Source organism: Balaenoptera musculus, chromosome 18 (genome assembly GCF_009873245.2).
Source record: "Balaenoptera musculus isolate JJ_BM4_2016_0621 chromosome 18, mBalMus1.pri.v3, whole genome shotgun sequence".
NCBI classification, from domain to species: Eukaryota; Metazoa; Chordata; class Mammalia; order Artiodactyla; family Balaenopteridae; genus Balaenoptera; species Balaenoptera musculus.
The window spans coordinates 78,327,262-78,338,746 of NC_045802.1; the positions used below are offsets into that span (position 1 = coordinate 78,327,262).

Genomic DNA, 11,485 nt, shown 5'->3' on the forward strand with positions numbered 1-11,485 from the left:
GCACTGGAGAACTTCAGCACAGCGGCGGGGAAGCGTGCATCCGTGGGAGGGAGGGGGGCTGAGCTGTCCAGGCCTCGCAGGAGAGCCCGCGGGGTGCGGGGAGAGGGGGGCTTTCCGGATGTGTACCTAGGACGGTCTCCCTTGCTCCCAAGGGCGCGCCCTTGCTTTCCAGCCCTCGGGCCGAGCAGAGGGCGAGGATACCGCCTCGGCCTCCAACTTTCCCCTTCCCAGCAGGCGCAGAGTTGGCTGGCAGGGGAGCAGAGGAGGAGCCGGGTCTCCTTTGCGCTCTTTTAAACAAGGCTCCGGGCTGCATTCCCCCGCCACCACCCCCCCGCCCCGCAGGATTCTTTCTTCGTCTTCGCTTTTAAACCCAATCGTTAATCGTTCGGAGCGCGCGGGCGGGGAGAGGCAAGGAGGGTGAGCTCGGGGTTCGCCGCCGCCGCGCGCGCTCAGGAAGCAGCGTGGCTGTGACCCCCTCCCGGGCCTCCTCCCCCCCCCCCTCCTTTCTGCCCCCGCTCCCCCTCCTTCCTCCCCCTCCTCCCCGCTCCGCCGCCCGCGCCCGGCGCCTCTACTCCCTCCCCACGTCACTCGCCAGCGCGCCATGCAAATCACCGCCGCCGCCGGCTCCCATTGGCCGCGGCGCGCTCATTTAATGGCAGCCCGGGCCGGGCGTATGGCTGCTGGGCCCCGCGCGCCGCCGGCCCCGCGTGCGCCTCCGCTCCGAGCGCACGGCCCCGGGCAGGCAGCGGGCAGCCCATCCCTGGCTCGGCCGCCCTGCTTTCTGGCCCTCTCTGCGCGCCTGCCCTCCCTCAGCTGCCCCCGGCCCCCCTCCCCGGCGGCACCGTGAGCGCCCCCCCGCCCCCCCCCGCTCCCCCCTCGGCGGCTCGCTCCCCACGGGCACCTGGGACCGGCACATGCCCAGCGCACGCGGCACGCCGCGCTGCTAGAAGTTGCAGCCCCGGAGTTGGAGGCCGCCGAGGACCGAGCGCAGGAGGAAGGAGGCTCCGGCGGCGGCGGGCGGGCGAGGCGGCGGCGGCGAGCCCCGGGCCTGGCCCGGCCCCGCGCACCGCTCGCGTCCCGGAAAGTGGAGCTGCAACTTGGCCGCGACTGAACCTGTTTGCACCGCTCCGCCGAGGGCGACCCGGCTGCGGCGGCGACGGCGATCCCGGCCCTCGGCCTCTTTGGCAAGTGGTTTGTGCTGCAGAGAAACTTTCCACCTGTGAGCCGGACCGGCGCTAAGTGCGTGTGTTTTTGCCTCTTTTTTGTTGCTGTCGCCTCCACCTCTCCCCATTCTTCTCTCTGCCAGGACCTCTCCCCGCGACCCACGTCTCGTTCCGTCTGAGCCCCTCTCCGTCCCCCCCGCCCCCCGGCTGTCTATGCTCCAGGCCCCCTCCTCGCGGTGCCGGTGAACCCGCGAGCCGCCCCGATGTACAGCATGATGATGGAGACCGACCTGCACTCGCCCGGCGGCGCCCAGGCCCCCACGAACCTGTCGGGCCCGGCCGGGGCGGGCGGGGGCGGCGGCGGCGGCGGCGGCGCGGGAGCCAAGGCCAACCAGGACCGGGTGAAGCGGCCCATGAACGCCTTCATGGTGTGGTCCCGCGGACAGCGGCGCAAGATGGCCCAGGAGAACCCCAAGATGCACAACTCGGAGATCAGCAAGCGCCTGGGCGCCGAGTGGAAGGTCATGTCCGAAGCCGAGAAGCGGCCTTTCATCGACGAGGCCAAGCGGCTGCGCGCGCTGCACATGAAGGAGCACCCGGACTACAAGTACCGGCCGCGTCGCAAGACCAAGACGCTGCTCAAGAAGGACAAGTACTCGCTGGCCGGCGGGCTGCTGGCGGCAGGCGCGGGCGGCGGCGGCGCGGCCGTGGCCATGGGCGTGGGCGTGGGTGTGGGCGCGGCGGCCGTGGGCCAGCGCCTCGAGAGCCCGGGCGGCGCGGCGGCCGGCGGCTACGCGCACGTCAACGGCTGGGCCAACGGCGCCTACCCCGGCTCGGTGGCGGCGGCGGCGGCCGCCGCGGCCATGATGCAGGAGGCGCAGCTGGCCTACGGGCAACATCCGGGCGCGGGCGGCGCGCACCCGCACGCGCACCCGGCGCACCCGCACCCGCACCACCCGCACGCGCACCCGCACAACCCGCAGCCCATGCACCGCTACGACATGGGCGCGCTGCAGTACAGCCCCATCTCCAACTCGCAGGGCTACATGAGCGCCTCGCCCTCGGGCTACGGCGGCCTCCCCTACGGCGCCGCGGCCGCCGCTGCCGCCGCCGCGGGCGGCGCGCACCAGAACTCGGCCGTGGCGGCGGCGGCGGCGGCGGCGGCCGCGTCGTCGGGCGCCCTGGGCGCGCTCGGCTCGCTCGTCAAGTCGGAGCCGAGCGGCAGCCCGCCGGCCCCGGCGCACTCGCGGGCGCCGTGCCCCGGGGACCTGCGCGAGATGATCAGCATGTACTTGCCGGCCGGCGAGGGCGGCGACCCGGCGGCGGCGGCCGCAGCCGCGGCGCAGAGCCGGCTGCACTCGCTGCCGCAGCACTACCAGGGCGCGGGCGCGGGCGTCAACGGCACGGTGCCCCTGACGCACATCTAGGGACGCGGGGGGCCCTGCGGCCGGCGACGCGCCGCCTGGCTTTTGTACAGACGTTTCCACGTTCTCGTAAACAGGCAAACACTGGCGCCGAGCACCAGGTGACACCCGGCCCCCCTAACCGGGAGCTCCTGGGGACCGCTAGGCGGGACCGTTGTGCGTTTGAGACTGAACTTCGGTGTTTTCTTGAGACTTTTTGTACAGTATTTATCACCCGCGGAGGCAGAAAGCGTTTTCTTTGCTCGAGGGGACACAGAGACCAAACCAAGCGAGAGGCGACGCCAGCTTTTTTCGATCCCGGCCGCGCGCCCGCCCTCCGCCCGCATCGCCTCCTGACGGCGTCGGGTGCCGGCGACGCGGGGAGCTGCTCTCATTTGTTATCGGTGTAGTGAGCCAGAGCCAAACACTCGCTTTTGGTGGTCGTTACCGCCTTGGGGGCTTGGTTGGTTAACTTATACCAAGAGATCCCCACCTGTACCCCTTTCAGACGGCAGCGGTATTCTGGGTTTTGTAAAACTTTCTGTATCTGAGCATTTCCGGTTTTTTGTTTTGTATTATTTCATGTAAACGCGTTGTGAAGTTTTTATTGGAGGCGTTGCGGTGTGGGCAGGAGGATTCAGATTATGTACATAGTTTCCTGAAAAGCTTTTCTTCTCGAAACGGTAAAGGAACCTCCACCCTGAAAATGCATCGAACTTTGAGTCAATAAATTTGAGAGAGAGAAGTCCGGTTTTTCCCCCTAAACTTGAAACGTGCTAAATTTAGATTCATGTTTTATGAGCTCAAAACACAATCAGTAAATCTGACTAAGGAGAAAGAAAAATTATCAGCATGAACTAAAACTGAGGGAACCCCAGGGGAGAGGGTACGGTTTTCATGGAGCTGCATTCAGAGGAACGGAGGGAAGTTAAAATCGGTAGATTATTTTGTAGCGTTTACAGTGTTATTACGGAACGAGAAATAATTGCCCCCCCCCCAAAAAAATTTTAGTTTTGTAGTCCGGCCGTTGGGTGTGTAGTTTTTAGCTGCCGGCCGCTGCCGGCGGGCTTTGCGATCCCTGGTTTCGGGCTTTGCCTCTTGCAGCTGGCCCGGGACCTGAGTGCAGTTTGGGGCGGAGGAGGGAGGAGAGAAGACCCCAATGGCGGGACCAGGCCAAGGATGGATGACAGAGACCACGGCGGGGGCGCGGGGGCCCCCGACTCCCGGGCAGTTAACAAGATTGCAAGTGGAATTTTCTGAATTTGGCGCAAGGAAACGCAGTCTCTAAACTAAAATGTACTGCAACCGAGGCCCCTCCGTCTATCCTCAGCCCCTCCCTCTGGTATATTTCTCCTTGGAAAGGGACAAAATAATTTTGTTGGATTTTCACACACACAGAACCGACCGCCCCCACATGCCCCGCCGTGACACTGGGATGCAAGTTGCTAGCCGATGTGAACGCAAAATGCGGTGTTTATTATTCCTAATGAGATCTGAGGTTGTTTGATGCTTTAAATTTTTTAATTATATTTTTTCTAGGTGTTTATTGGTACATTGCAGTTTTTTTCTGGATTTTAAAGTTTTCTGTAAAACTTTGTCTTCAAGTAATCTGACAGCATTAAATATTGCATTTAAAAGTTATACTGTAGCAAATACGTTTTGACATTAGTCACAGCATAAAGATGAAATATTTTTGAAAAGAACAAACTTTTAGGCCAGATGGAAATATGTTGATTTCATCAACCCCTCATTTTCTTAACATCTTTTTTTTTTTTTTTTTTTTTGGTACTGGAATGAGCATAGACTATCCTTCCAAACATGGGCCTATGCTAGCAGGTTAATGAGAACTACATTCAGGCTGTGCTGGAGAATAGCTTTAAGTAAAATGCTCACCTGACAATTGACATGTGTAATTTTTTGGAGTCACTTTGATAATTTTGCTTCAACTGCTCATTCCTTAAGGTGATTGCAGAAATATCAAGAACGACGTCAATTGCTTCTTTCTAACAAGATAATAAAGTCTCCCTCTTTTTTCTTTTCCCTCTCTCTCTCTCTTTTTATTTATTTATTTATTTATTTTTGCTTTAGCAATCTGATGTGTTTGGATACATAGGGACTGCTGAGCAGAACAGCATCTTCAGATAGTGAGATAGTCTGGGAATAAATGCCACACACAGTCCCCTCTGGGAGAGGAAATTCTGTGATGCTCTGTGAACTCCACATGCAGCTTAAGGTGCAGGCCTCATTTACTCTGAAATATACGGAGTTCAGTGGACTCCGTCTGGCTCTTTTGCAGCATCTCCCTGCACTTACTAAGGTGGCAGGCAGATGTGGGGTTGTGCTCGAATATATGTGTAACCAAACTTGTATCTATGCTCGACTATTGGCATAACAATATTAGTAATGTGGGTAACACCTGAAATGTTTCTGACTATAAAAAGTTTAGCAGGATGCGGGGGACTCCCAGCAGAGCTGTCTGTCGATTTCCTGGAAGGTGGACTTACAGTGTGGCATTTTCCCCTATGTGTCTCATACAGAGTCACCAGAAATAGTCAATGCCAGGTGGCCCAAGCCACTTTGTTCAAAACCCAGGAAGATCTTAAAAGAGGAACTCCTGAAATCCAGCAATTTTGTTTTGTTGACTAGAACAATGTGAAGAAAAGCAAATATAAATTCTTTAATGATTCAATTTTGAAACAACCTGGGATGGGGGAGTAGAAATTAGCTAGGATTCATCCTTCAGGATTGAGATCTTATCATTCCAACGCTGTTTCTTCGATTTAAATTCGCGGGGAGAATATTCCACAAGGCTCTTGAGATGCCTCACTCAACTGTGAATTCCGTTCTTGCCAAGGTACCCCTCACCCTATTCACGAACTGAAATGTTATGTGACCATCATTATACTGTGATGGCCCCATCCACTTCCAGATCCCAGAGCGGTACTTCTATCGCTTATTCCAATTTTGTATGATAACCGTGTGGAGAGCGCGGACAGTCTTTGGTGGCCTTGTGCAAAGTTTGCACAACTTCGTGCCGGGAGACCGCGGGAGCTCAGGAACCGGCCTCTGTGCGCCGCCCGGCTCTCCAGGCTGAGTGAGGGTAGCACGGTTTGTTTGCTGGAGGAATTTTTTGCTCGTTTTTGTCCTCCGCCCCCCGCCCCTTTTTTTTTTTAAACTCACAGGCCCCTTTCGTTGTTGTTAAGACTTTGACCCTACCCTCTCCTCCCCGCCAAAGAAACCCACCGGTAGCTGGAGAAGTGAATTAATTTCAAAACGGGTAGCGCGTAGAGCGCGCCTGATGTGCAGATGCGCGTCGGGCGGCGGTGACTGATAGGTCTATTAAAATCCTGCATGTGGGAGAAGAACAACACGCGTATTCGCGCGTTTCATTTTCTCGACAAAGACCGGCCAACGCAGATTTCTGTCTCCGAAAAGTTCCAGCTAATTCGAGAAACCCCTACCGGGCTGCGGGCCCCGGGAAGGCGCGCTCCGGAGCGACCCCGACCCCGCTCGCCCGCGTCCCCTCCCCCGCTTCCGCAGCCCGGCCCGCGGGGCAGAGGCTCCAGAAACGTCGGCGGCAGAACGTAATAATAGGTTTGATTCCTTGGAAACTTCAAGTGAAAAGCAGACTTGGCCTTGACGCAGCCCTTTTCCCAGCGTGACTAGTTGGCGGGATTGAAAGGCCGGGCCGGGAGGGGAGGGGTTGAGGGGGCGCGGGCCCCCCGGAGCGAGGAGCCGAGGGAGGTGGGCCCGGGTCCCCGCCCCCCAGCCCCGCAGGGTCGGGGCGGCGCGGGGACGCCGCGCGCGCGCGCGGAGGCCGAGCCCTGGAGGAGGGGACCTGCGACCCCTCACCCTCGCCCCCCACTCCCGGCCCCCGGCCCGCCTCCCCCAGCCCGACGGCGAGGCCCCGCGGGGGGCGCGGAGCTCTTCCTCCCTCGCCTCCCCTCCCCCCCTCCCCCTCCCTCCCTCCCCTCCCCCTCCCCGCCGCCCCCCTCCTTCCCGGCCCTTCCTCCCCAGCTGCGCGCCCGCCAGGTCCCCGCTCCGCCCGCCCGCGGGAACCCGGCAGCGTCGGCGGCGGGCGGCACCCTGCGCCCGGCGTGCGGGTCCCGGTCCCCTCCGGGCGGGGGCGGCCGGGCCTCCCGGCCGCCCGCCGTCGCCCTCCTCCCGCCGGGTTCGCGGCCCGGCCCCCGCCTCTCCTCCCGCTCACTTCTCTCTCGGCAGCTCTCCAGCCGTCCCTTTCCGTCCCGTTAGCCTCGCTCTCCCCCTCCCCTCTACCTCCCCTCCCGCTCCGTCTCCTCCGCTTTCCTGCCCTGCGCTCCCGGCCTTTCCTTTGTCTCTTCTCGCCGCGTCCCGCCTCCCCCCGCGGCCCGGCCCGGGACGCTCCCCCGGAGTCCGGGTCGGGGTCGGCAGGTGCCGGGGGCGGCCCGTCCCCCGTCCGCTCCGCCGCGTCCCCGCGGGCTCGGCGCGGGAGGGGCGTGGGGTCCCGGGCGTCCACCCCCAGCCCACTCGGGGGCAGCCGGGGCCCGGGGGCCGCGCGGGGTGTCAGCCGCCGGGGGGATTAAGATGACTGATGCGAGGGAAGAGGGCAGCGTGTTTTGTGTCTAAAGAGAGCGGGATTAGTGCAGAGAAAGTCCTGACCCGGGGTCAGCTGCAAGTCAAACCCTTTTACAGTCAGCGAGCGGAACAGGCCGTCTCCCGGCTCGGCCGCAACAAGTTGGGGGCGGGGAGACGGGAGGCCCGCGCCGAGGCGACGGCAACCGCAGGGCGGACTGCGGGTCCGTCCGAGTCCTTCTCCGCCACCAGAGCGCCCGGCTCCACTTCCTGGGCCGCCTCCGGCTGCTCCTCCGCACGCGAGCCTGGGCGGAGAAGGCCGGAGAGGCCCGTCCTGCCGAGGCAGTTGTGTGTGCATGAGAGACCAAGGCTGAAAGACCAGGTCCTCGGGCGCCCTGCCTTTCCGCTTTTCCCCAGGCTCTGCAGGAATCGCTGCCCGACCTGGGCTCCTGCAAACCTCGTGTGTGGAAGGGGGGGGCAGTACTGGGGGGTGGGCGATGGAATACATTCAGGCTGCTTGTCGCCAGACCCCATTCTCCATCAGGGCGGGGGAATGAGGCGCTAATCTGGGTGATAATCCGGCGTAGCTCATGGGGAGCGAAATCCCCACGGCTCATCCGGCAAGTCAGGAAAACTGGAGTTTGCGGTGAGGGATCGGGTCGGGGGGTCAGGGGAGAAGGAAGGAAAAGGATACATTTGTCCTCCTCGCCAGTCAAGCTGGGAACTTGCGCTGCAGTTAACAGCACGAGGGGCTTTAACAAATATGAAAAATAGATAAAGCACCCAAACTAGTGGTATATCCAAAGATAGAAAAAGATCATCTATTTTGATAGTGAAAACAAAACAGAATTGCCACATTTTCCTCTAAATTGGCTTTTCATCTTTAAATGTGAAAACGCCAACACCAGAGAGAGAGGGAGAGAAGTTTTTAAAACACCGCAAACAGATACCTCCACGTGCGCTGATGTGTTTGCACAGCCGCCCTGGGTAACACTGGGCTCTCCTGGTGAATGGGTTCCGGGTTCAAAGCAAGTCACCGATTGCTACTCCTGAATTGCTAAAGGTAACCTATGGGGAAATTTTGTCTGTGGCAGGAAGGCCGGACATTGTGAGTGAGTCTGAACGCCCCACAGGTCCCTCGCAAGGACTTCATTGCCCACAGCCACTTCAGAACGACCGCGTGGGGACGTTAAAGACGCTGTTTGTGAAGAACAGCAGGGCATCACATGCAAAGCCTCGAAATAGTCAGCCAGTCAAATCAGTGGAAAAAATCAGCTTTTGTTAGATTTTGCAGTTTCAGGAATTAGGCATTCACTGCAGAGCTGCAGTTTTGAGAAATTGCAATGTCAGGCATGTTCCCAATGGGGAAATATTGTGAGAGTGTGGAGGAATGTAAGATTGGGTTTGACAATGGGGGGACTGACAAGAGTTATCACCCAGACATTGTTCTCTCTCTGCGCACCCCGGAAACGCTAAGTAGAGACGGTATCTAGTGGCAGCAATAGTCCTCCGCGCTCACAGACATGGGGATGAGAGTCTTAGCATCGAAAAGACTGACCTCGGGTTTCACAGGAGGAAAACTGGAACGCATAGGGCACAGAGCCTCATAGGTACAGAACACCTATAAACAGTATGGTAGCAGGGTAAGGTCGGCCTGAAGACATTCCAAGCAGAAGCCAACTTCTCTTTTTTATTTCTAAGCAACAGAACAGGAGGAAATCCAGGTGAGCATGTTGTAACCTGGGAAAGGATTTAGAAACCTCATGCTTTTAAGTCATCCATACTATAGGGGGAAATTTAGATATGTGGGAAAGCCCAGACTTCAGCAGGCAATTTAGCATGAATATCCACACAGATGAAAAAGCAGGAGCTTTGTTCTTTGTGTTAGCAATTGAACTGAAGGGGGACATTTATCCTTCTAAAAACTGGCCATTTGCATTTTCACCTCAGGGAGAAATGACACACCTGTGCTCAAAGAAAAGGAAGAAACACGGTGAGGTGAGATGATGTTTATATTGTTTCTAATCTCTGTTGAGCCTTGTCCAGCAAGATGGGAAAGGATGCAAGATTTGGAGTCAGAACTGAAGTTGAATCATGGCTGGTCACATAGCAGCCCCATGTCCTGGGTAACTGTCTTTACCTCTGAGTCCATCTTCTCACATGTGAAACAGAAATCATCAAGCCAACCTCAGAAGGATGTAGTCGGGATTAAGGATCTAAGAGTATGCTGTGCCCAGCAAATAGTAACCTCCCAAGAAATGGTGATTTGACACGTAAGCCTGTGTCCGTTCAGGCAGGGATTACGTGGGGAATTTTGATGTCAGTTGCCAAGTGTGGCCTGGGTGGGAAACAGTGATAACTATACAAACCAGTGTCCCCTCCATCGTATTAATAACGGTTTCTCTTGAGAGTTACCTGACGATCATCACGTCATTGGTCCATCTGCCCAGCAGACATTGATTACAAGTCCATGGTGGGTCCGCGTTACTGTCTGAGCACCTGTTGTATGTGTGGCCTGTGCGCAGGTGCTGAGAATGCAGTGGTGGACATGACGGGCCTCACTGCCCAGCGGGTGAGCCTGGTCATCACATGAAAGAGTGTGACACTGAGGGCCACTGTTGTGGGACAGACTGTGCAGGCCCATCTTGGGAGGTCAGGGAAGGCTCCTCAGAGTAAGTGAAAGCTCGGCTGGAAGCTGAGTCTGGTGGGGTCCTCCCATGGGGCGTGCACACACACTGTATTTCTTTTCTTTTTTTTTTTTGCATGGAAGAAGGTTGGAATAACTTTGAGCAGAGTAGCTCTGATCACGGCTTTGTTTTTCAGCGAATGCCTGCTCCAGGTCGGCTTTGAGTTGGCAAAGATTTAGACTTAGAGGTTCACTAGGGCAGCGGCCTCTCATCCAGGTGCACAGGACACCAGGAGAGCTTGTGACAAACGCAGGTTCTCAGACCGAGCGCCCCGGGCAGGCTGCTCCTGAGGTTCCAAGGGACCTGGCCCTCTCCTAGGCACCCTCCAGAAGGTGCTGAGGCAGGTCCAGCAGGGCTCTCGGGAGACCCGTGATAGGACACGGGCCCCAACAATTTTATGGTAAGTAGCTATTAAGACCGTGTCTAGATCACTTAAATTTGAGTAGCAGTTTATTATTTATAAAGTACTCTCACTTAATTGTTCAGTTTAGATGATTTTTGAAAAAATTAAATTAGCGGGAGAAGAAAAAATTTAAGCTCTATTAGTAGAATCTTGTAAGTAGAGAAGACTGACCGATTTACTCAGTTTATTTTCCATTTTTGGACCGGCCGTCCTGGCTGCCTGTGGACGCACTGGGCCTCTCCTGGAGGGCAGTCAGGAAGACACAGGAGGCGGACTCCACACCCGCATCTTTGTGTTAAAGATGGGCGATTAAAGGACGAAGCAAAGTCACGCTGTGCCTTATCAATCTCTAATTTTACCAAACTAATTTGTATTTACGCAGACCAGGTCTGCACAGCCCTCGTGAATGCAGTGTGGGCCAAAACATTCACATAAATAGTTGAGCGTTATTTTAATGGTATTTGAAAGTAGGAGAAGGGCATTTAATAGTACATGTGAGATGGAATAAATGGGTTTTGTTGAATATATCGTAATTGTAATCATAATAACACAATATTATTTAACTATCAAGTTTCTCAATATTGTCATCTGTAAAACGGGAGTATCTTGTTTAAAAAAAAAAACAAAAACCTTGATACGTTAAGTACTTTAAGTGTCTTTGAGAGGAAGAGGTTGGACAAATAGAGAGGCTGCTGTTGTAAACAGAATAAGCTATTTTGTATCAGCAATGTTTTACCTAGAAAGCACAGGGTTCCGCATGACGCATGTGACTGTTACTGCAGATCATAATAAAGATAGCATTCATTGTATTTATAGATACAGACCTAGATAAAAGTGTGGTAATGGAAGAAATCCGTATCTATTTCAGTAACATGCAAGAAAATAAATTTTAAGTAGGGTAAACTGAGAGAAAATATTCTATAGAAAGAATCAAAGCTATCTTGATAATACAGGAATTCCAATAGGGTTTTTAGCTAATTTCAGGACGCAGGGCATCATTCAGGAAATCTGATAACCCACGCATTTTAACTGTAGCTTTTGGAGAAGATGACACTCTTTGTTGTCTAAATCGTTCATCATTCTAATGGATAAGGATGTCAGTCCAGATAATCAGGCCCCCTGTGAACAGTGGGCAAGGAAGAGTTTCTTAAACTCTCTTGTTTTGATCATTATTGCATATTATAAATGTAATTGCTGTGGTTATTATGATTACATGCGTGTTCCTCGTACACTGCCCCCAACACCCAGAACTATAGACATAATGTCACCACGTGATTT

General features: G+C 56.1%; 1 protein-coding gene across 1 annotated transcript; it reads left to right on the top strand.

The window, feature by feature from the left end:
- The first annotated feature begins 690 nt into the window (after positions 1 to 690).
- On the top strand, positions 691 to 4,459 carry SOX1 (SRY-box transcription factor 1). Its single transcript, XM_036831126.1, has one exon. It carries the CDS (start codon positions 1,427 to 1,429, stop codon positions 2,588 to 2,590), a length of 1,164 nt encoding a protein of 387 aa, XP_036687021.1. The 5' UTR covers positions 691 to 1,426; the 3' UTR covers positions 2,591 to 4,459.
- The last annotated feature ends 7,026 nt before the right edge of the window (positions 4,460 to 11,485 follow it).